The 26,200-nt window shown below is 39.8% G+C and overlaps 1 protein-coding gene across 5 annotated transcripts in view; it reads left to right on the top strand.

Moving 5' to 3' along the window:
* The window catches only part of sirt4 (sirtuin 4), a 700,781-nt gene extending 675,206 nt beyond the window's left edge, over positions 1 to 25,575 (top strand). The window contains exons 1-9 of one of the 5 annotated variants that reach the window (XM_039612257.1): positions 14,102 to 14,333; positions 14,585 to 14,631; positions 14,909 to 15,054; positions 15,152 to 15,228; positions 15,452 to 15,542; positions 15,680 to 15,892; positions 23,248 to 23,735; positions 24,250 to 24,544; positions 24,636 to 25,575. In XM_039612257.1, coding sequence (XP_039468191.1) covers positions 23,248 to 23,735; positions 24,250 to 24,544; positions 24,636 to 24,788 — 936 coding nt within the window. In that variant the 5' untranslated portion in view covers positions 14,102 to 14,333; positions 14,585 to 14,631; positions 14,909 to 15,054; ... (1 more) ...; positions 15,452 to 15,542; positions 15,680 to 15,892 and the 3' untranslated portion in view covers positions 24,789 to 25,575. Of the gene's footprint in view, positions 1 to 14,101; positions 14,334 to 14,584; positions 14,632 to 14,908; positions 15,055 to 15,151; positions 15,229 to 15,451; positions 15,543 to 15,679; positions 15,893 to 22,891; positions 23,003 to 23,247; positions 23,736 to 24,249; positions 24,545 to 24,635 lie in introns of those variants that run through there. The other 4 variants (XM_039612258.1, XM_039612256.1, XM_031731463.2 and 1 more) reach the window with 4 other exon arrangements.
* Positions 25,576 to 26,200: the final 625 nt, after the last annotated feature.

Genomic DNA, 26,200 nt, shown 5'->3' with positions numbered 1-26,200 from the left:
ACTTGTCAGGAGAACCTCAATTGGAATGCTGTTAGAAATCAAAGATATCCCTGATCTGCCAGATATTCCCTGCACACCATCATTTGGCCACACCAAGTCTGTCCAGCATCCTCCCTTTACCACCAATATTTATGTTTCAACATTGAAATGCATAGATGCTGTTTTTGTTTGTTTGTTTTTGCTCTCTATATTCACCTCAATATAAAATCAAATGAGAAACTTCACAACTCAGAAGACTTTCCAAAGGCTCTGTATTATGCTGCGATTTTGACACATTAGTTTGTACTCTGTGTCTCAACCCTTGTGTTCCTTGTAAAGTCATGTGGTGGGTGGGCCATCAGTCTTTATGTTCTGATTTAAAAACTACAAAGGCAAATACTTCAACTTACTGAAAACCAGACATGCACTGGAAACCACGTTTCATGGCGGCTGAGAGCAGGTGACCTACAAATGTGCGGCAACATCGTCACCTTCACTTGCCTACAAGCTGTCGATATCTTAATAAGTGGAAGTGCACAACAAGGTCACGGGTACAAAATGTGCATATTGTATCACATAGATGGGAAGCAAAATCCAGTATCACTTTTTTTGAGTGTTTGACACGTTTTGTCGGACATGGTGCATCGAATAGCAGTTCCTGCTGTTCCTGCTGCCAGTCGACTTTCATGTACCAGTAATATGCAGTTCTTTCACAATAAACAGAGTGACCAATGTTAGTCTACTTAGATGGTATATGGAAAATGTTTTGTTTTTTATTTTGACTAACAGATGAACTACCTGGTTGACCTAAACTCATCTAACATTCAGGTGATCAGGTGCAGCAGATGCAGGTGTAGCAGGTGTGCAAAGTAGTGTCAAATCACAATACTACCACGTGCAGGAGATATGGATATGTTGTTAAATTAGTATTCATCTGGAACAAAGATACAATAAACAAAACATAAAAACCCAGATGTGAATGTTTTAGGGGGGATGATTTTTTTTTAACATGTATGCTTGTTTTTACACATTACACATTCATACATATCAAACTTGGTATCAGTGACTGATGATTATCATGTCATTGTCTTAGTAGTCTTTTTGATCTCTAGGAGAAGATGCGCAGAAAATTGTGTTTTTCTAATTGAAACAGCATCTCAGCAATGTTACATTTCATCATAACTGGCTTTATAATTATGTAATCCAAGGTTATAATTTTGTTCCTCCAAAGGGAGAGAGTATGTAATCAGTTCTGTCTGTCTGTTTGTTAGTAGTCTAGTGTCCACAGTTTTTGATGTTATGTAATGGGAGATACCAATAGCAGCTTGATCTGATTTAATGTTGGTGAAATCAAGTCAAAGTGAAAACCAGTAAGAACTTCATATTATCCACAATTTTATCTATTTTTTTAAACATATTTTTTCAATATAACATTAAATGACACAAAAAGATTTATATACTACACTAAATGCCCATTTTAACAATGCTGCATGTTGTAATAAAAACATCATAAAACAACAGCCCTCGGGGGAGTTGGTCTCTGAGTCCTCATGTAGTTAACTAAAGCAGAACTAATAATTAAAAGTAGATGTGTCAAAAGCATTTTTATTAAGTAAAATAAAACTTAAAACTAATTGAAATTACTTTGTGAACTTGTAAAACTAACAATATATACAGTGGCTTGCAAATGTATTCGGCCCCCTTGAACTTTTCCACATTTTGTCACATTACAGCCACAAACATGAATCAATTTTATTGGAATTCCACGTGAAAGACTAATACAAAGTGGTGTACACGTGAGAAGTGGAACGAAAATCATACATGATTCCAAACATTTTTTACAAATAAATAACTGAAAAGTGGGGTGTGCGTAATTATTCAGCCCCCCTGAGTCAATACTTTGTAGAACCACCTTTTGCTGCAATTACAGCTGCCAGTCTTTTAGGGTATGTCTCTACCAGCTTTGTACATCTACAGACTGAAATCCTTGCCCATTCTTCTTTGCAAAACAGCTCCAGCTCAGTCAGATTAGATGGACAGCGTTTGTGAACAGCAGTTTTCAGATCTTGCCACAGATTCTCGATTGGATTTAGAGACCAGACAGGTCAGGGATAAAGTTATTGAGAAATTTAAAGCAGGCTTAGGCTACAAAAAGATTTCCCAAGCCTTGAACATCCCACGGAGCACTGTTCAAGCGATCATTCAGAAATGGAAGGAGTATGGCACAACTGTAAACCTATCAAGACAAGGCCGTCCACCTAAACTCACAGGCCGAACAAGGAGAGCGCTGATCAGAAATGCAGCCAAGAGGCCCATGGTGACTCTGGACGAGCTGCAGAGATCTACAGCTCAGGTGGGGGAATCTGTCCATAGGACAACTATTAGTCGCGCACTGCATAAAGTTGGCCTTTATGGAAGAGTAGCAAGAAGAAAGCCATTGTTAACAGAAAACCATAAGAAGTCCCGTTTGCAGTTTGCCACAAGCCATGTGGGGGACACAGCAAACATGTGGAAGAAGGTGCTCTGGTCAGATGAGACCAAAATGGAACTTTTGGGCCAAAATGCAAAACGCTATGTGTGGCGGAAAACTACCACTGCACATCACTCTGAACACACCATCCCCACTGTCAAATATGGTGGTGGCAGCATCATGCTCTGGGGGTGCTTCTCTTCAGCAGGGACAGGGAAGCTGGTCAGAGTTGATGGGAAGATGGATGGAGCCAAATACAGGGCAATCTTGGAAGAAAACCTCTTGGAGTCTGCAAAAGACTTGAGACTGGGGCGGAGGTTCACCTTCCAGCAGGACAACGACCCTAAACATAAAGCCAGGGCAACAATGGAATGGTTTAAAACAGAACATATCCATGTGTTAGAATGGCCCAGTCAAAGTCCAGATCTAAATCCAATCGAGAATCTGTGGCAAGATCTGAAAACTGCTGTTCACAAACGCTGTCCATCTAACCTGACTGAGCTGGAGCTGTTTTGCAAAGAAGAATGGGCAAGGATTTCAGTCTGTAGATGTACAAAGCTGGTAGAGACATACCCTAAAAGACTGGCAGCTGTAATTGCAGCAAAAGGTGGTTCTACAAAGTATTGACTCAGGGGGCTGAATAATTACGCACACCCCACTTTTCAGTTATTTATTTGTAAAAAATGTTTGGAATCATGTATGATTTTCGTTCCACTTCTCACGTGTACACCACTTTGTATTGGTCTTTCACCTGGAATTCCAATAAAATTGATTCATGTTTGTGGCTGTAATGTGACAAAATGTAGAAAAGTTCAAGGGGGCCGAATACTTTTGCAAGCCACTGTATATAAAAATACATAAACTATGACACATTAATCAACATGCTTTTCGAAAAAAGAAAATACACTCAGAATAAGAGAAGCTTAACTGAATTAAAAACAAAAAGTCAAAACAAAATAAAAAACTAATTAGAAAATACAAAAACTGTTATGTAGATGTCCTCAATAGTGAACACAAAAGTATATCATCAAGGCTTAACTGTTCCCTCCCTGCCACACCCTCCTCCCACTCCTCCCACACCCACCGACCCACCCACTCCACTCAACACACACACACACACACACACACACACACACACACACACACACACACACACACACACACACACACACAAACAAATGAAAGTATCAGTTGTGGAGTACTTACAATTTTCATTGTCGGGGCTTTGGCACAGGTATTTACACAGATAGAAAAGCAATGACACGATAAACGCGAATATATATATGAGGAATTTCATGTCATTCATGACAGCAATGGCAGCTTAAAATGTATGTAAACAGCTTTCAACCTGGAAAAGAAACAAAGAAATAATTATTAAAAAAACAACAACATTAAACCGAAAATGTTGGGTTTATTGTTCACCAAATTAAATGCAATCTGAATTTCAATCTAAATTCAATTCCCCCCCCCCCGACCTTTCTGGCAACACCCATTAGGGACCTGGGGAGTAACAGTGTGCCAACCACACTTGCTTTCCCCTCCTAACATAGCACAGTTTTCAGTAATTCCAACTATGCAATAATTTCCAATCATATAGTTAAACTAGTATAACTGTTCTTGGATAGAGTTTGCTATTTGACTACACTTCAGAGGCACTGTAGGTGGATTACACATTATACCATTAAGACATTACTTCTAGTTACAGGAAATTGTTTCTGATAAAATATTTACCTATTAGTTAAAAAAAAAATCATTGTTCAACGGCTGTGGTTCTGGGTACTGGTGGACTTTATTAGTAGAGAAAAAGGACGGAGAAACAAACTAATGTTACAGTGTCACTGGAAGGCTAAAAACAAAAAACCGTAGCTTAAAAAAATAACCTCACTGACATCGCACTCAGGGGTCTGTTTTATTTTCGGTTTGAAGCCAACATCGCAGACAGACACGCAGTCAGATAGCTGATCCTGACAAGAACAACGGCAGTTTATATGTTTAAATAATCAAACTTACCGGATACACAAAGGGACTGGATCTGTTCCAGAGCCAACGCGTTTTAGAGGAAGGGGTCTGACCTGAACCCCTTAACACGAAACTACTGCTGCGAAGATCGTCTATACATGACGACACCTCACTCAGGTCATGTTCCAGCCCACTGCCAGAATTTTTAATTCATTCCTTTCCATTCACTGTTTGTGATCATAACTGTATAAGTACGTCATTATAGAAGGTTTGTATCACAGCTACGAGGTCAACTAGGTATTTTATTTATTTATGTGACTCAGATGCATGTGTGACGCTCAAGACGACTTTTACTTTGAAAAGACCTTATGGGATCACGCGGGAGCGGCACGCATTTTCGTTTTCAAGTGAGGAACTAAAATATTAACAGTAAATTAATCGGTTTCAATTCATCGTCACTTTAAGAATTTTCCATGCAAGAAAACCAAATAAGATAAACTAAGTGGACATGCCTGTCATAATAATATTTAAGGCCAGATTTATTATTATAATAATACAGAGTAAGCGCAGCTTTCACACTCTGAAAACAGCCATTTAAAACAAAACGTGAGGAGGTCGAAGAAAACTCGGTACTGTTTCGATGTTTCTCTGAAACTGCTGGAAAATGTGTGTGGGGTCCTGAAGACTGAGGCTGGAATCCAGGATTTATCCAGAGGGGAGCTGCATTACTAGGAACTATTCAACGGTATGAACCTGAAATCTGTGGAACAGCTGACCTCTGCCATGTATGGAAGAAGCCCGGACATTTTTGAACCGTCAGATTCCGACCCGTCCACATGAAAATGAGGCTGCCACTGTGCCACACGCCTAAAAGCGCGCTGCGCTCCCGTTTTTTCCCCCCTGCATTCTGTAGATGCTGATTAGACATTATTTTGACACACTAACACATGCACATTGATAGCTACATTTTCATAAACATTGGCAATACATGTTTGGGGGGGGGGGGGGCTCTGACCTCAGTTTTCCTCACCTTTTATAATATATGATTAATGAGGAGCAGAAAGAGATTAGGTTTCCAAACATGCAGGATGATGACTCAGGGAAGATACAGGACAGAGCCAAACTTTCAGCACTGTGCTCACAATTTTGAGCCATTCACTCGTCACAGTTACGCACTCATTCTGAAAAGAAAAAGCATAATCTCATTCCCAAGAAATTCCCAACTATCACAAATCCCACAAATTCAGACGTTTTTTATTTGATATTTGTTTTTTGCGTTTTCTCTTAAATTTCAGTAATCAATCGCGTTTGTATGATTCGTTTAAATGTTTTCACATATTGTGCTGTGAAAGGTAAAATACTATAAACACACATACGCGATCAGGCCAGCTGTTACAATACAAGTATTTAAGTCTTTTAGTTGTATAACCGATACTGACCCTTTTCAATATATCCGGGTAGCTTTTTGACGAGAAGAAAGGATTTTGCGCTGGCGACCGTTAATAAATTTGGTCCTAGTGTTTTGTTTTAAAATTAACTTTTACGGATGCAAAGAACAGGATCAAGTGAGTTTCAACAAAACAAAGCAGCTTATAAAAAAGTCTCCGGTGTTTCAAATTAAATGGTGATGGTGACTTGCTTTTACCAAGCTACCAGGAAATCAATTCAATTTATTTTGCGCAAAATCACAACAGCAGTCGCCTTTAGGCTTTATATTGTAAGGCAGATACCTATATTAATCATTTTATTGTCTGAAGACGTATTCCTTTCCTTGTTGTTCATCACCACAGTCAGAGAGAGAGAGAGAAACCTTCTTGTTTCCATGATTATTCCTCCCACACATGTTTGCGTGATTTGGTGATGCTCAGTCATATAACTAAATAATATACATTTTAGATGATCTGGAGTCCTGGGACAGTGTGTGTGACAGTCCAACCAGATTAACTTTGCTTTATCTGCTTTATTTATGAAGCACTTTTTAAAACAAATGTAAAACGTTTTTTTAAAACATAAAACATATATTATTATCTGTTTAGATATATTATTTTCACCAAAATTGTTGTAGTTAAAAATAAGAACAACGAAAATTAAAAAACACTCAAACTGAAAAAGGTATTAGCAGTGATAAAAAGGCAAACAATTCATATATGTTGAGAAGAAAGAGAAGAAGAAATTTGAAAGAACTCACAAAATTTGCACACCTAAAATACCCAGGCCGGACAGTCCAGTGTCTTGGACCTGGACTGCAAAGGCTCATTCACATTTAATGACTAAAGGAGTCTTTGGGACCATTAACAGGGACATGCTAGTAGATCTCAAGCAGCAGCCAGGCTCATATGGAATCCACATCTCACAAATATAGACAGGAACCAGACTGTTTGGCTTTAAAACCTAGCAATAAAATCTTAAAACCAATTCTAAAACTTGCCAGTGACGGGCTGTAAGCACTGGTGTAATGTGGTTGCTTCTTTGGCCATTTGTTAATACATTACTAAAAGAAACTATAGTGGGTGTTGTGGAGAAGTAATGATGTGATACATGTGCAGTGTGTACAATGATGCAAAATGTCATGTGCAAACTATTCTGTGCAAGCTGTTTGGTGTTTCAGCAGTTCAGTAGCCTGATAGCTTGTGGGTAGAAGCTGTCCCTGAACCTGCTGTTGCGGGTCTGGATGCTCCTGTACCGCCTGGCTGACAGTGAAGAGTGTCGTGTGGTTAGGGTGGCTTGGATCAGAGAGGATCCACTGGGCCTTCCTCCTACAGCGCTGTCTGTAGAGGTCCTGGATGGCTGATAGGTCAGACCTGGTGATATGTTGTGCTGATGTTTACCCTCTGAACCCTCCATAGAGATTTGTGGTCCAGAACGTTACAACCATACCAGGTTGTGATACAGCCAGACAGAATAGTCTCGATGGTCCATCAAGAGAAGTTGGATAGTATTTTGGAGTCAGCTGTTGGAGAAGGAAGGGCCACTGTCTTACTGCTTTTATGATCACATCCATGTGATGTGACTAGCTCAGATCCCCACTGATGTTCACCCCCCAGGAAGCAGAAGCAACGAACTCTTTCCATGTCTGTCCCCCTCAATGCAAATGGGGGTGTGTCCTCCACCGTGCAGTCTCCTGTAGCGGTCTCGCTGACGTTAAGCAGCAGGTCCTAAGGTCCCGTACACTTTTTACTACACATAGCTTGTGTTTAGTTGATTATTTCTTTGTTGTACCAACGCTCCTTTGCAATAAATCTTATTGCCTTGCAACTGTTTGCTTGTCAAACAGTGTGAGTAGTTTGTTGGTGCAGCAGCATATTAATTGGGATTTTAGTCAGCTGGGACAGGCTCCAGCCTCCCCCGGCTACCCTGAATTAGTCACAAAGAAGAGAATGAATAAATGGATGGATTTTAGTCAGTTTGTGAGGATATGTGGTTAACAGACTTCTCTCTTTTGTTTCCTGTTTGTAGACAAAATAGCTGACTTTATGTTACTGTTTAAGTAAAAGGATATAGAGGCTTCAGTTAAGAGGCCATAAGAGTCAGTGTAGGTCAGGCTCCGCAACTTGATTAAGATTTACTGAAACTATGAAAAAAAGGAAGAAGCATAAGAGGACAGTCATAACTTCAGCTGCTGGGAGCAAACCAACCTCTCCTGGGACACTAGGAGTATTCTGTTAGCAAACAAACTATGAAAGCTACCACAAACACCACACTAAATGAACATACTAACAAATTATGTTAATGCAAATAGTGAGAGAACTCCCAGTATATCCACCAAGCCTGTGGCCAGAGGCCAGCCATGCACGCGCTGCAGCACTAGAAACAAAAAGGACAGAATGACAGTTATGCAAAGTACACCTAACAAACAGATAACAAATGATACTGCAAATGAAAGCGAAAACATCCTAGAATAAGCAGTGGCGGTCCTAGCCTGTTTGGCGCCCCGGGCGAACACTCCCTCTGGCGCCCTGGGCGAACACAAAACATGTTAAGGATTGTAGATTAACATAAAACTGTTGTCCACACACACATATGAAGAGAGAGAGAGAGTATGCATAGTTTGCAAACGGCTACCAAACAGCCGTCATAATTCGTCATACAATGAGAACAGGACAAATCAACAATTGACAATGACTAATTAATATTAAAATCTGTAACATAATGTATTGTTTGGAGTTTAGTCTGTTACTGTTACTATTTTTACCATTTCTTCTTGGGGCAACTGTAACCCACATTATTTCCTTAGGGATTAATAAAGTATTGTGATTCTGATTGTTTCAGGATGACCTGCCATTATCCAATGACACATCTGTTTACCTGTATCATTTGTTCGTTTCTTCTCCTCTTCTTTTCTCTTTTTTCTAAACTGAGCACCTGATGGCTTTGAACTTTTCTTGTCCATCTTCCATTGGTTTTAATTTTGCACTCCAGTATGAACACCCATCCCTCAACCAGAGGATCACCACAACATAACCTAATAGACCTACACCTTAGTTCACAGATTAACTTTGTCTAGGGTGTATTTCTGGGATTTCACACAACCCAGGATTCAAATCATGAATACATAATGGGCTTGGATTTACAACATTATGAATGAAATGTGCTCTATTTGGAAGCAGCAGGTCTCCCTCCCCTTTCGACGGGTTATGTGTGAGACTTTAAATCATCAAACTGTAAATTATAAATTTTAAATTGTTATTGATCCCTTTACCCCGAGTCCTAAAGTGTATATTTATTTTCTTACTCTACTATATTTATTGTTCGTTTATTTGCACTGCTGTAACTGGAGCCTCGTCGTCTCGTCTCTCTATATACTGGACTGTATGTAGCGGAGATGACAATAAAGTTTACTTTGACTTCAGCAGCGCGCAGGCGCACCGAGGGCTCTCGCGCTCAGTTTTCGTGTATACACTGTAAAAAAAATCCGTAAAAATACAGTACAATCTACTGTATAAACGTGAAGGAATTTTCCGTATTAGTCATTTACAGGTATTTTTCTGTATTTCTCAACTACTGCAATGCATTGTGGGGAAAAGGACCCAAAAAAGGAGGGAAAAGTCAGAGCAAGAGCAGCCATTAGACTTCTTTCAGGCTTCATCTGGATTTTGGACTCTGGAGTTGGAGAAACTGCCTTCAAATTTCCGTGGTAAGTATTAAAACTCATGTTTTCTTTAATTAAAATAATTTTTTTCAAAACTCCGCATTTTTATTTAGAAAGAATTGTTAATTTATTTGTTAACTGGTTTCGCTGTCTCCAGAGAACTCAGGAATATTTTGCTGACTCATTTTTAAATAATCGTTATGTAGGTTTAACATGACTTAAGCTTATCATTTTAGTTAATGTTAAAAATAATTTTACTGTGATACCACCAGTTCTGCCCTTCAGTGGCTGAACCAGTTTTCATAAATATTATAGTTAGCTGTCTGTGTCTCTCGGGTATTACACAGCTGTGACTGCTAACTAGCTAATTAGCGAAAGTCAGCGATGTAGCTAACTGGGAAAAGTGGAACTTCATGGTATGTATAGAGAGGAAGAAATTATTTTAGGACTCTAATAAGTGCTATATCAATACCTGTGTTTTACAGTTGGCTCTACTGTACACTTTAAAGGGTTTCAGGCAAAGTTACACTAACCCTAGTTTAAGTCTCAGACCTTCCTGGCTGACGCTAGCAAATGCTAATGTTAGCCTCTGATTTGGGCTGTTAAAGTAAAGACTTTTAGCTAGCTGACCAGCACAGGTTATTTCGGTGGTTAACAGACTGTAGTGGTAATATTATTGAAAGTATAGTTTCACCTCATTACATTTACAATTATGTCTATTTTGTAGCACATAGAAATGTTTAGTTAATATTTGCAGACAGACACATTTTCCTGTAACTGTGTTTTACTCCAACATTTGTTGAAAATGTAATTTATGAAATGCTGAGCAGCATTTCTAGTATGTGGAATATTTTGTCACCCCACTGTGCTAATGTGATTAAATACTAATAATTATTACTAAAAATTCAATAATTAATCAATAATAACTATATCTTGATTGAATTATATTGTAAGCGCAGTGCTGGAGCTTTATATGCCTTGTGGGGATGCTGACATATTATAAACTGTTATGTCTATATCAAGCTTTTAGCCAAATATAAGCAGAGATATTTGTATCTTTCTTAAAAATTCAGATCCTTAGAGATTATTTGAGAAATGGATCAACAGCTATCACTACTTGAAGCACTCTAAATCCTGCAGTGGAAAAATATCCCTTATTTCATCTTTGATCACACACTTTGGTTTTCCAGTGCAGAGCAATGGCCAAGCAAAGGAAAGACTTCCCGAGTGAAAAAGAAGATGAAGATACAAGCTGGTGATGATCCAGAGCAGCTGGTCTCAGGAAATGAAGAAAACCCTGATCACCTTTTCCACAGAAACAAGGTGAGTTTAATGTTGTGGTTGATTTAGTTTATCAAGGTATGTATGTTACTTCAATTATAAACTGCTTTTGTTGCAACAGAATGTCGTTATGTGTATGCAGCTCTCGTGAATTATAATCCTTTGTAGGGCTGTGTGATATGACCAAAATCTCGCATCCCAATATAAGACATATCTCTCCTGATAACGATATATATCACAAAATAGTGCATTTTCTGTAAATTCCGTGATTCTCAGGCAACTCGACTTACGTGAAGTGTTTTCAGTTGGGCGTCGTGTACCTGGAGTCGAGTGCTTTGACCGATGCATGAAACTATACATTTTTAGACATGAGTTTAAACGGCCGCCATTTTCTTTCTGAGTACTTGTTACACGGCGTGCTGCGAGGAAAAAAAGCCTGTTCTAACGTTTGAGTCTAAGGATTATTTTGAGCACTTGACGGCTCGTTTTTGCTTTTCATTCGTAAACTCTCTCAAACTCTTTCATGTGATTCTTGTGTAGGTGGTTAAAGAGGTTTGTCGTGTTTGAGTCTGTGGTGGGGACCAGTTTGTGTCAGACTTTTCATAACCAAACCATGTCCATGCTACAGAGGTAGCCCTCGCTTAACAATAAGGTCCTCGATTTGTTTTGACTGGTCCATCTGCTTGGAGCTAGCTGGTTCTGCCTCATCCTTGCTGGCCATGCTGGTATTCTCTGTGCCTTCATCTGCGTGGTGACTGTAAGCGCCATTTATAGTTACTTGATGTTTTTATTTGAGGTCATTTGTTTGATGCATATTCTGAAATTTTATGTTTGAGAATAATGTGTATCATTTCAGTTCATTTTGAAAAGTCTCATCAGAAACTTGAGCTTTATTGTGAAAGGATTATGTGGAAGTCCGTCCATAGTGTGGTTATTGTAAGTATCAGAGAAGGAGAGAACTTTAAGAAATAATATAGCCACTACAGTGACCATCACAACCATGAAAAAAATATTGCCGTAAACAGTTTATTTTGCAACACCACAAAACAAATGATAGCGTATAATATGAAACGATAGACATTTTTATATCGTCATCTGATATATATCGTCATATCGCACCATCCTAATCCTTTTTTTGTTTATGTTGTTTATGTTCAAGGTAAAAAAATTATAAAAATACAAACTTTTTAAAAATGTCTTGTTGTTTCTCTTTTTTTCCTCAGAATAAATTACGACTAGTCTCAATGGCTGAGATGGAGGAGGAACACAGCGACACGTTAACCCGACTGCTGCAGTTCCTGTATGAACTGAGCAACTCTAAAAATCCAAGGAAAAAGCTGAGTGTATTTTATTTAAAGCTCAGATGGACCTTGCTGCATTCAGGACTTTGTCACACTGGTATATGAAGAGTGGTAACAAGAGAAATTGTGCACACACAACGTGTCACTTTATGCTTGCTCTTCTCCAGTCTCTGGTGTCACTTTGTAGTAATTAGTCTTACTATTGTCTTATTTGTGGTGATTTAGGGTGTGTGCGCACAAGCAGAGGTTTTTGTTTGTAACCGTAACCTCGTTTTCAGAGCCTTGTCTAACATTTAATGGTCGTGAAATATGTCAGACTTTTCCTCTACTTAAACAGCTAAGAGCATTTGAACACAGTGGAGAAAAAGGTGTGCATTAAGGATTTTGAACTATGATGTTTAAGTGTTGTCACTGCTGAGGATCCTTATTCACTACGCTGCTGTTTACAGTTTAACTTTTCATCAGAACAAGCACTTCTAATTGTACTTTGCTCCTCACTGACAAAACAAGTCCAGTAAATGCACTTTTATCTTCAAGTTTGGGACAGTAATCTGTCTTAATTTATTTTGTGCTTTAGTTATCATATGGGGAAAAGTTTTGTGGTTATCTATCCGTTCTGTTTGCATAAACCCAAAGTTCAGGAACATCTTCTTTAGATCTGTTCAGTTTTATTCATGTGGCACGACTTAAACAGTCAAGTATGTTATATTGTAAAGTAAAGACCCCAAAGAGTTAATCTCGGACAAATGTTCACACAAATGTGAATTACATTCACTTCATTAATGAAGTAAATGCAATTCAGTAATCAAATGTGTTTGGCTATAACTGACTACATGTGTATACTGTACCATAAGTGGACAGACATGGATGTAAACCACACCTTAACCATTTGGCTGAAGCAAAACTACCACAAGGCAGTGATTCTAACTAAAAGGTACTCTGGATATTATTAAATGTGAACATATCGTTAAATATGACTTAACTATATTTTTGTTTGTCAGGTGTCCTGTTTGAAGAAAACACTTGGTAGCCACTTGAATGAATGTAAACAAACACATTTACATGAGGACAACCTGATTTCAAGGAAATAAAAATGCTTAAATTTGAAAGTTTGTGAGTTATTTTGTTCATGTATCAGCTGTTTAGTCGTTTTATGACAAGATGGATGCTGTCGTTATATTTTAGTATAGTGTTTGAGTTAAGGAGAATAAAGAATATTTAACATTGTACCAATGTTGTTGTGTACTGGCACAAATTAATTTAAAAAGTTTTAATTTATGAATTTTTGAGCATATGGTGTACTAGGTTGTAATTGCATAGAAATGTACGTTTAAGGATATAAAGAACTATATTTAATGAGTTGCAGTGAAAAGAAGTGTTTGGAAATAGTAATATAAACAGAAATTTCAATTTTTCTATTAACGGAAAATATCAGTTAATGATACAGAAAATATACTGTGAATAAACGGAATTTTCCGTTTTATAGCTGAAGGAAATGTCCGTAAATAGTACAGAGAGTATACTGTAAATCTACAGAATTTTCCGTTTTATCATTTACAGAAAAGTCCGTCAAACTTCCGTAAAAAAACAGAAAATGTACTGGCAGAAAATTACCAGGACATTTTCCGTTTTTCTACGGAATCTTTTTTTACAGTGTAGAATTTCGAAAAAACATCGGTGCAAATTATAAGTCTGTATCATAATGTCCGGTGTTTTCGTGTTTGTTGTTTTGTTTTTATTTTGTTTTATTTTGCGAGTTGGTTATTAGATGCTGCTCCAGCCAGCCAGAGAATCCCCGCCGCCCGCCCTCTCCTCCCTGTGCCGCAAGCAGCAGGCGCACCTCGCAAACGGAGGGCGCCCTTACTCCCAGCAAATGGGCGATAGAAAACCGATCGGTGCCTATGACATTCCCAATATGCGCTGGCTGCCATCGGGGCAGCATGAGTACGAGCATTTTTTTTTATTTTATTTCATTTTTTTTGCCGATGCCCGTGATGCCGCCCCCCATCACGATGCCGCCCCGGGCAACCGCCCGTGTCGCCCGTATCTAAAACCGCTACTGATGAGATCCAAATATATGCCAATGTCAACACATGTTCATGTTGATGAGGTTTACTGAACAAATTTGAATCATCACAACAACCAAAATGTTAGCAACACATTATAAAGTTTATTATTATCACTATGGTAACCATGTTTATGTTTGTTACCTGCTAACTCAAACACATTCTGTAGGTGTCACATTTTGAGGACTGTAAGTTCACACACTTTCAGACTTTTGCAAACCGGAGTTGGAGATTGCAGAGAGAAGGCGAAGTGTTTTGTAAAACCTTTACAAGTTCTACGGATTATTTGCTCAAACAACAAAAGTGCAAACATGTTTTGCTGGACTCTAAGAAGAAGAAAGGCACAGCCTGATTTGTCATGTTTTTTAATATTTAAAAAATGCTGTTTTTGTGCAGCAGTTCTTATTAAATCACATGCTGTTTGATTTATTTGAAACAGATAATAAAGGAGGATACTGTGGGTGTTGGAGAGGACCCACTGAAAAAGTACGATCTTTGCTCTCTGTCACATTTTACTGTGTTTAAAATTATGTTTATGTATACATTTATAAATACACATATAAACATGCATGCACAGTTTTCTCATTTGAAAGTAAATATTTGTCTGAATATTTGAGCTGAATCAGTTTTACTGTGTAAGTTGTAGATTTGTTCCCTCTGTGGAGTCCACAGCTTCATGCAGTCGGTTTAGCTGACTTTCTTGAGGCACTGAGGGCAGTTTGAGTGCATTACAGCAGACTGATCTTCTCTGTTATCTTTCCAGTGTGAGTGCACGAAAGGATCTCACAGATGAACATGTGGCCCCTGACACTCCAGCCACCTCTTCTGCACCAGTCTCACCTCCAGCTGAGGCTCAGACGAATAAATCAAAGAAGGCTTCCTGGTGGCGCAGATGGCTTTTTTTGTGAGGTGAATTTACCACTGCAGAGAATAAGCTCTGAACAAACAAACGGTGCAGGAATTTGTGCATCATTTGTTTTTAACTGGATTTATTTGTAACTGGCAGAAAAAGTCAAAGGTTTTTCCCAAAAATGAAGACAAGGCAGAAGACACGGTCGTGCCACCTTCTGAACCCCAACAGAGGTACGATATTATTTTACTGTCTGAACAAGTTCTGCTGGTACTCCTTCCTTCTTGGATCATGAAGGAGAATCTTTTGTGTTTTGTCCAGTGTTAACCCGTCAGCCAGTCTGAGGATGTTTTGGTCCTTTTACTGTGTTCCTATTTAAAGCTGATTGATTGCTTTGTGTTTCTTCTCCTGTAATTTCATCACTGTGATTGCACTGTTTGTGTCTTTCTATAACAGTACCATCAGCACTGAAAAATGTGAAGTCAAGGACGTTGGTGTCCAGACAGAGGTTTCCTGCCCTCCCAACTCGCTGCTGTTTTTCTGCACGGTACGTTCTACAGAGCCGAGTGTGACACGTGAACAGATGTTATAGGAACATGTGGAGTCTGAATGTTAGGATTGACACTCAAATTCTCATTATGTCATCCATTTTGGTTGAACTAACTGGTGATGTGTTCCTCAAAGAAAAAGGTGACCTTAGATGATGAGCCGCGTTGTCCTGAAGTCAATGAGAGAGATGAGCCAGTTTCCAGGCCGTGTACCCCAGCAGGTCACGGTGGTAGCCAGGGAGCCATGCTAAGAGACCACGTCACACACTGCTGACTAACATACGATGATGAGTTCGTCAATGATGAGCAGTGGCAGAGAACAGCTTACCTGCTGTTCTATGAAAAACAGGTGATTTCTCCCATCAAACAGCTGGATTGTAAATGGTAAATGGCCTGTATTTGTATAGTGCTTTACTAGTCCCTAAGGACCCCAAAGCGCTTTATACCCATCCATTCACACACACATTCACACACTGGTGATGGCAAGCTACATTGTAGCCTCAGCCACCCTGGGGCGCACTGACAGAGGCGAGGCTGCCGAACACTGGCGCCACCGGGCCCTCTGACCCTGGATTGTGTTGGATACTGTCGTTTATATAAGATTTTATTGTAATGTATAGTATATAAGACTTTTATTTTATTTGTATCTTTTTATGTTTATGTTGTTTAGTGTACACCGAGGGCCGTGGGAGCGTTGCAATTACAAATTCTTGTGTATGACCTGTCCATATGTTTTTTTGACAAAAAGATGACTTTGAATTTGAGCATGTCCATGCAAATACTCAGTTTATGTTCAAACATGATTTTGTTCTTTTAATTTGCTCAATGACAAAGTTAGGATTTAGTTTAAGGAATGGCTGATTGCAGATTCCTGTTAGAAAACAAGTGTGTTGCATTTATGCAGTGGTTACTATGGTGGCACTTTAGGTGCAAGTGTTGCAACCACTGTAAATGTGACACCATCACCAAAAAAATGTTATAAAATCAGAAGAAGAAAGAGAACTCTAATATGATAGCTACACACCAGCTGGACCATTATAACAACATCGCATCACATGAGTAACTTCACCATGACGAGACTTCAAGGACTCCAAGAATGTTCATACAGTGAGGATAAATCATGTTTTTATTATTTGTTATGAAAAAGACACAATATAGATACATAAAATGCAGCAGGAGCTGCAACAGCTAACATGTCAGTTAATTTGACACGTTGATTTATTTATAATTTCTTTTTCTCTCTTAGCTTTTCAGCTCCACATTTTTGCCATTTCTTCCACACTCAACTCTTTTCTACAAGGTGAGCGCACAGTGAAGGAAGGGGAGGGCTGATGGCATTAAGAGATTTGATTGGGCAATCTAGGGGCCAGTTAGTTCTTCCCTTTGGTGAAAGCTGGGCTCTTCAGTTCAGCATGGTACAGCTCCAAAGATTCTGCAACATCAAACCCTCTGTCTGCTAATATTACATCACCTGGGCTGAGGCAGTCCAGGTAACAGTTTCTATTTTTGTTTTTAAACTTTAGATATAAACAAAACAAGAAAAATAACATTTATCACTCCATCTCGATTCATTTTCATGTCATAAGTGTTAGCAACAGTTCTAGAAAAGGAGAAGTTTGTTCCAGTTTGCAGAAATGTTATTACAAATGTTCAAACTACTGCACTGTAAAATCTAAGTAGTTCCCAGAACTCAAAAAACTATGCAAACTCATTGCCTCCAGAAAAATTGAATGCAGTTTACTTAAGATGACTGTTAGGACAACTTCTTCACTGCAAGTATGCAGTACTAAGAATAACAATTTGTGGTAACCTGATTATGATTCAAAATGAATAATTAACAACACTTCTTGTAATGGTGTTAAAATCAGGACAACTTTTATTTTCAAATGCAAAAGTAAAAGAAAATCAGCCAACATACTGGACACATATAATTGTCAATATAATTGTTTGTTGTTCTGCTGAACAATAACAATTATACTGTCATCATTGTTACAGAGATTGAAACTTTATAGATAATTTGTCCAGGTAAAAAATGCCCTCCCACAAATGTCATGTGACAACCTCATTAGCTTACAGAGTTTTGACATCACCCACATTTAGAATCTTACCACCACTTTGATCCTTTGATCCTTTGATCCTAAAACCCCTAAATAGGAGTGAGACACAACAACTTTTAGTCTGTTATTCGCAGCATTTACGTTTGCAGCATTCAAACGCTCACCAGAGAAGCCTTTTTGGATCCTTTTCAGAGTCACTGTTCACTGTTTACAGATTCTAACATGTCTCCGAAAAACACAACAAAAGAGAAATAGTAAAGCCCAGCGCTCCTCTTTGCGATCAAGAGGACAATATTCAAGTACAGAAGATGTGCTTGGAAGAAATGGATGAGAAAAATCTCAGGAGAGAATCACAATACGCGACACCGCCCCAGCCAGAGTACATCTATTACGTCTGGCAAAGTTTTTTTTGAACAACGAGCGGAGATTATGTTGCTGAGAGAAGAATATGAGAGAAGGACTGCTGAAGTACATAGATTGTTCAGCCAGCTTGTTGAAAAGGAAGATATTCAAAAGGAGAAAGAAATGGAAGTCCTAGACATGCGCGGAAGGATCTTTGAGCTCCAAGCAAAGCTTAATAAAGCTCAAGAAAAACCAACAGAAGAAGTCCTCCAACAGAAGAAAAACGAGCAGGACAAGGACAAAAAGATTCAGGAGTTGCAAGTAAAGCTTGACGAAGCTTTGCAAAAAAAAATAAAGAAATCCTCCAAGAGAAGAAACAACTGGTCATAAAACTCCAAGGCACAGAGATAAATCACAAAGTGCTGAAAGGAAGGGTTGAGTTTCTTCAAAAGAAAGGGCAACAGACCATGAAACAGGAAGATACGGATTGCAAGCTTCAGGACATGGAGAAACACAACAAAGGCTTGCAAATAAAGCTCGATGAAGCTCTGCAAAAAAATAAAGAACTCCTCCAAGAAAAAGAGCAAATGGACGTAAAGCAGCGCAAACTCCAAGGCATGGAGGAAAAGTACAAAGCGCTTCAGGCAAGGCATGATAAAACACTGAACAAGAATAAAGAGTTGCTTCAAGAAAAAAAAGCAACAAGAAATTAAACAGAAAGAAATGGACTGCAAGCTTGAAGACGTGGAGGAAAAATACACAGCGCTGAAAATAAAGCTCGATAAAACAGTGCAAAGAAATAAGGATTTCAAACAAGAGAAAGAACAGCAAGACATGAAAGAGAAAGATCTGGATTATGAGCTTCAGAACATCAAGAAACACAACAAAGGTTTGCAAGTAATGCTTGATGAAGCTCTGCAAAAAAAAAAGAAATCCTTGAAGAGAAAGAAAAGCTGGACATAAAGCAGAGAGACATGCAGTGCCAACTCCAAGGCATGCAGGAAAAATACGGAGCGCAGCAGGTAAAGCTTGATGAAACACTGCAGAAATATCAAGAGCTGCTTCAAGACAAAGAACAACGGGAAATAAAGCAGAAAGAAGAAAAACAAACTCTCCAGGACTTTGAGAGGAAAAACCAAAAACTGCAAGAACGTTATAACAAAATGAACAACAAAACAACTGAACTGGAGAGGAAAAGAAAACACTGCAAAAACAATGCTCAGACATGCAGAGTAAGCTCAATGACATGCTGAGAAAAACACAGAACTTGAGGAACGTTCCAACAACTTGAAGTGCAAAAACACTGAGGTGCAGATGTTAAAGCAGCAACTAGAGAAAACAAACAAAGACCTGCAGTGTACACTTCAACAAATCGAGAGAAGTCAGCAGCTAGAAGACACGCACAACAAATTAGAACAGTGTTATACAGAGATGCACAAGGCAAAGCTAATGCAGGAGGCAAAATGTAACGAACTGAAAGAAAGGCTGGAAGAAAAACAAGCCAAATTAGAAGAAGTGGAGAAAACATGCAGGAAACTTGAGAAGGAAAATACACAAATGATCGATGAGTTAAGAACCCTCATCCTAGAGAAAAAAAGTGCTCGTGGAAAAGCTCCTGGAAAAGAAGAAAAACGCCTGCGTTTCTTCTGGAGGAGGGACACTCCTGCTTTTTCTACGTTTTCTCGTTTTCTGCTGCTGATGTCACCTCGTCTTCCTCCACCTCTGTTCCATCGTAATTTTCATCTCTCCAATCCTGTCCCTCCCTTTCCCACCTGACACCTCTCCCTCCCCTATTTCCCTTTAACCCCTAACACCTGTCCCATCTCCCTCCCCTCTCTCTCTTTTCACCTCACCCCCCAACCAGTCCCGACAGTTGACTGCCCCCTCTAGAGCCTGGTTCTGTCATAGGTTTCTTCCTTTAAAGGGAGTTTTTCCTATCCACTGTCGCACCTAGTGCTTGCTCAGAGGGATTGTTGGGGTTTTCTGTCCTCTATCTCTTTCCTCTTTTCTATCCCTTTAATTTACCCTCTTGAAGTGCAAAAACACTGTCCCATCTCCTCCCTCTCTCTCTTTTCACCCTCACCCCCAACCAGTCCCGACAGTTGACTGCCCCTCTAGAGCCTGGTTCTGTCATAGGTTTCTTCCTTTAAAGGGAGTTTTTCCTATCCACTGTCGCACCTAGTGCTTGCTCAGAGGGGATTGTTGGGGTTTTCTGTCCTCTCTTTCCTCTTTTCTATCCCTTTAATTTACCCTCTTCTTAACCCCCTCTATTTCCTCAATAATTTAATAATAAACACAATTGGCTGCATTTTAAATGTGTCTGAACAATGTCTTCATTCAAGAATGAATTGTCTTTGTCATGGACTCATGTATTGTGTGTTTTCCTCGGGTTGGTGATTCTCACAGTCGTTCAGCCCAGGAGTCCAGTGTTTTAGTGTTTTAATCACATTTAGTGTTACATTTTAGATCACCATAATAGGATAGCCACAATTTAGGATTCAGGCATTTGTTTTAGTTCAATATCGTAATCATTCTATGATTGAGGAATTTTACAGAACCTTCAGTCAGCAGCAATAACTTCAATTCATTGACATTTGCAAGCATTCCTTTATACACAGCATTTCAGTCAGGTTGAGGTCTGGACTTCCATGCTGTAGATTTGCTGCTGTGCTTGGGGTCATGATCCTGTTGCATGACCTAATTTAGGAGAAGCTTTAGCTGTCGGACAGATGGCCTCACATTTGACTCTAGAAAACTCTGGCATACAGAGGATTTTGTCGACTGCAAGGTGCCTATCTCTTGTGGCTGCAGAACAAGCTTAAATCAAAAAATTATCCACTGCCACTGCTATGAATCCTGGGATAGGGTGGGGCACGAGGGATACACCCGAATCATCGTTCAAATCCAGGTAAAAGGAGGATGCATTTGTGGGTCACATTTGGAGCAGCCTTTGTCGCCTGGCTGTCACGTAATCGGCTGTTAAAGGCAGCCTCCAAATCACAAAACAACCACAATGGACCAAAGTGCCTTACAGAAGATTAAATAGATAAAACAAATAGAAAGAAAAACCACAGAAAAGGAGAAGGATAAATAAAAAACATATAAATTACACATATTTAACAAACATGATTTCTTAGTTTGGAACATTTCTCAGTCACCTTGCAATCATGGGTTCTCAGTCACCTTGGGCACTTCCATTACAGAGTACTAATTTTACCCTCCTGAAAATGTAGCTATAATTCAGGAAGGTAAAAAAAAAATGGGAACAGTGATTTAATCTATTTGGATTTATCTAATAGACCTACACCTTAGTTCACAGATTAACTTTGTCTAGGGTGTATTTCTGGGATTTCACACAACCCAGGATTCAAATCATGAATACATAATGGGCTTGGATTTATAACATTATGAATGAAATGTGCTCTATTTGGAAGCAGCAGGTCTCCCTCCCCTTTCGACGGGTTATGTGTGAGACTTTAAATCATCAAACTGTAAATTATAAATTTTAAATTGTTATTGATCCCTTTACCCCGAGTCCTAAAGTGTATATTTATTTTCTTACTCTACTATATTTATTGTTCGTTTATTTGCACTGCTGTAACTGGAACCTCGTCGTCTCGTCTCTCTATATACTGGACTGTATGTAGCGGAGATGACAATAAAGTTTACTTTGACTTCAGCAGCGCGCAGGCGCACCGAGGGCTCTCGCGCTCAGTTTTCGTGTATAGAATTTCGAAAAAACATCGGTGCAAATTATAAGTCTGTATCATAATGTCCGGTGTTTTCGTGTTTGTTGTTTTGTTTTTATTTTGTTTTATTTTGCGAGTTGGTTATTAGATGCTGCTCCAGCCAGCCAGAGAATCCCCCGCCGCCCCGCCCTCTCCTCCCTGTGCCGCAAGCAGCAGGCGCACCTCGCAAACGGAGGGCGCCCTTACTCCCAGCAAATGGGCGATAGAAAACCGATCGGTGCCTATCCTATGACATTCCCAATATGCGCTGGCTGCCGTCGGGGCAGCATGAGTACGAGCAATTTTTTTTTTTTTTTTTTTTTTTTTTGCCGATGCCCGTGATGCCGCCCCCCATCACGATGCCGCCCCGGGCAACCGCCCGTGTCGCCCGTATCTAAAACCGCTACTGAGAATAAGCAACAGTCAGTGCTCCACTAGGCAAAAGTGTCAATTAGGACAATGGAGGGAAGCAGTCCCAACACCTGTCTGCAATCGTCTAGTTCATCCTCCTTGTGATTTTCTGTTCGCCTGCTACATTTAGTAAGACTACATTGTTTTGGTCTTTAGGCAGCCCAGCTAAAGACAATGAACTGAGTTCATAGCACAAGTTCAGATAATTGTGTCTGCTCCCCCTGTCTCTGGCTGTGTTGTCATCCACGGTGCTGATCTAAACTAAAATAATGATTATTGTTATTACTATTTACATATCTGAGATTGTCACTGTGTTGATAGGAGTTATGTGGGTTTCGTTTCCATTGCTTTCACATCCAGCTCATTCACCAGATTAGCCTTGGCTCCTGTGTTTTTCAAAGAATAAACAAAAAGAAAGAGTACACACAGTAGAAGAAACTGCTCTCAGTGACACGTTTTTTGTGGGGATGGTAATGCAGCAAGATACACCCATGGACCAACCTGCAGTCAGTACAGTGAAGCAGGACAAATGGACAGAGACGTTACCAGTGAATGGAGCCCTGGTAACTTTCAAACTGGACACAGGAGCCAAGGCTAATCTGGTGAATGAGTTGGATGTGAAAGCAATGAAAACGAAACCCACATAACTCCTATCAACACAATCACAAAAGCTAAAAACGATTCAATGTGACTGTGCCATCAAATAAAAATTTCTTAAGCTAAAAGATACAACTAAGACTACAGCTCCCAGACTACAACGCGGCTGTGTTTGGTGCTACCATCAAATAGGTATTTCCTGTTCCTGCCAATGTTATCTCATAAGTGATTTGCTGTGTTATTCAACAACTCGTTTTAGCTGGTGACACTTTCTGCTGCTGCTAACTTCACTGACTGTAACTACCGCTGTAAGTCACTAATAAGGTAAACCAGCTAACGTGTCAAGCTAACTGTTTAAACGTGTGTCAAAAGAAAGTGTTGTTAAATCTTCTTACTCTGTTTCGTGTTTTTATTTGACATATTCGGTAAAACTTAAAAACTGTATAATAAAAGTATAATAAGTGTATTATAAGATAGTAAGCAGGTAATTTTCTTTTATTTGACGTGGGGAAAAGCAAACAAAAAAAACATGGTGTCAAAAAGTGTGTTTGTTTAACGTCTGCTTGCAGATGATGAGGCTGCCATGGCGGGTCCTGGCTCCACACACAGCACCTGTAAGGAGAGCCTCCTCAGTCCTTGCAGGGCTGATGAACTTTGTCCCCGCCTGCAGCACCACCGACGCCCACTCACTGGAGCTGCTGCAGGACTTTGTGACCCGAGCCAGACGCCTGTTTGTCATCACCGGAGCGGGTCTGTCCACGGAGTCGGGCATCCCCGATTACCGTTCAGAGGGCGTCGGGCTGTACGCCCGCACTGACAGACGACCCATGCAGTACGCAGAGTTTGTCCGCAGCGCAAAGTCCCGTCAGCGCTACTGGGCCAGAAACTTCGTCGGATGGCCGCAGTTTTCCTCCCACCAGCCGAACTCTGCACACAAGGCCCTGCAGCGGTGGGAGGACAGGGGCAAGCTGCACTGGCTGGTTACGCAGAATGTAGATGCTCTTCACTCAAAGGCGGGTCAGAAGAGACTCACAGAGCTCCACGGCTGTGCCCACAGGTGAGAACGCATAAACTCACATATGCATCATAGACAATAAGCGTCAAATAAGAAGTAATGGCAGTGTTACAACAATACAATGTACTGTATAAACACTACTTATTTGTGAGCAAAAGCCATGCACTGAGAATGCCATGTAGGTAAAAGTTTCCAGGTGTCATTGGCAAAATGTTGGATTACTTTAGTGATGTTTTCATGTACAATCACCACTATATTCTGCAGTTCTGTGAAAAGCATTTACCCCCTTCCTGAAAAACTGACTTCAGTGTCACAAATCGAGTCAATATATCATGCCACGATCCAAAGAAACTCAAGAACAGCTGAGAATCACTGACATCCATCAGTCTGTAAAGGATTACAAAGCCGTTTCTAAGGCTTTGGGACTCCAGACATTGGTTTGGTGACAGTAATTAAAACACACACCCTGCATCACCAGGAGTTATTAGGAAATGCTGTCTGTTTGCATGTTAACTGACTAGAAGACATTTTGAGGATGAAATATGGGCATCCTCAGGGTCACGTGCCTTGGCTGTGGTGCCATCTCAGCACGGGAGGAGCTCCAGAGGCGATTTATATCTTTAAACCCAGAGTGGCGAGCTCAGGCTGGCGCCGTGGCCCCAGACGGAGACGTCTTCTTGGAGGATGAGCAGGTCCTCCATTTCAGAGTTCCCTCCTGTGATGACTGCGGCGGGATACTGAAGCCTGAGGTCACGTTTTTTGGAGACTCCGTGAACAAAGCAACTGTGCAGTTTGTGCACGAAAGGCTGGCAGAGTCGGATGCGGTGCTCGTTGTGGGGTCATCTTTACAGGTGGGCCTTGGATAAACTAGTAAACCAGTTTGTTAGCGTTCAGCCTACTGTTCCTTAACTGAATACGTTGTTCCTCATTGATGTTTCTCAGGTGTACTCAGGATACAGGTTTTTACTGGCAGCGAGGGACAGGGAGATGCCGGTCGCCATCCTGAACATAGGGCCCACCCGAGCAGACCACCTGGCTGAGCTGAAAGTCAGCGGCCGCTGCGGGGAAGTGCTGTCAGTCATTCAGCCGCTCTGACTGACCGCAGCCTAAAAAGCTTGAAGTGCTCTGCTGGTTAGGTTAAAACTACCTCAGATTTATGGAAACAGTTGCTCTCTGTTGTTACACACTGTATGCAGGTGACTGAATGTTAATAATTGTGAGCTATAAATGTGTCAGACTTGAATCCAGCTGATCTTCATACAGCAGGTTGGTGTCAGGGAGCTGAAATCCTGTCTCTGCAATCAAATGTCAACCTACCAGGAAAACAGAAAGACTGTGCTTTGTTGTGTGATTGTTGGTTTTAGGTTGAAATAATAATGGCATGCAGGTCAGATGTGTGAAGTGAAATGAAAATTTGCAGGCTTGAAGAAAAACAGAGGTACCCCGTTTTCTTCCTCAAGCTCTTTTCACTTTATAAATGGACTGCATTCATGTAGAATGTCTTTTCAAGTCTTATCAAACACACAAAGCACCATCACTATGTACTGACGACACCTTTGGAATCAAACGCTCTTATTCTGATAAGACAAAAACACACATGGTGGCTGCTCTTATGTAGATGGGAAGATGCAATATAAATGTTTATTTTCATGTTCTGCCACCAGATCTGTTTTAAAAGGTGCAATTTGTTCTTCTTCCTTTTTTTAATTATGCAATACTCAGATGGTTAGTATTTTGATTGATTTTAAATGCTGCCATATTCATTTTAATCAGTTTTTGTGAATTTCAGTTTAAAGTAGGTTGAATTAATATTTTTTCAGGCTGGATTTTAAAGTGGCATTATGCTGTTTTTTTAAGGTTATGTGGTGAAAACTTTCTGTAATAAAATATTCAGAAAATAAGAGTTGTTTTTTTAAATTTATTATCACACTTGCAAGATGGAAATATTCATCATTAAAGAAGTCTCAAACCTTGGTGTATCAAACATAAGGCCCAGGGGCCAGAATCAGATAACAAAGATTCCAATCTGGTCCTGCATGACTTTTGAAAACACGAAGAATGTAAAATTTTGGACTGAATGTATTTTCATAAGTTTTCATGCTGATAAAGAGCTCCCTCATGGCTATTCATACTACACCAAAGTAATTAAGCAGTAGATAACAATGAAATTACAGAAAATTTCCTGTGTATTACAGAAATGTCTGTCTTTTACAATGTGTGCATAGTAAGAAAAAAATCTGAATTAACAGAGACTTTCTCTTTTCTAATTACAAAGTAGTCTGAGCATGAGGCTACCAGATCTTTTTCTGTAACATTTATCTCTCAAATTAAGCCTGAAGAGACGTGCTGACAGATTTTTCCATTAACTACAGCAGCATTTCTGTATCCGCGGAAAAACTGAGATATGCTGTAGAAATCGCACTGCTTTTTCTGATATCAACATGTCTCAGAGATTAAACGTGTAGTTAAACTTTACACGGCCCACTGAAGCTCAGAGTGGGCTGTAT

The sequence above is a fragment of the Oreochromis aureus genome, linkage group 5 (genome assembly GCF_013358895.1).
Source record: "Oreochromis aureus strain Israel breed Guangdong linkage group 5, ZZ_aureus, whole genome shotgun sequence".
Lineage (NCBI taxonomy): Eukaryota > Metazoa > Chordata > Actinopteri > Cichliformes > Cichlidae > Oreochromis > Oreochromis aureus.
The sequence above is the reverse complement of the archived record's forward strand: the minus strand, read 5'-3'. Positions and strand labels throughout refer to the sequence as shown.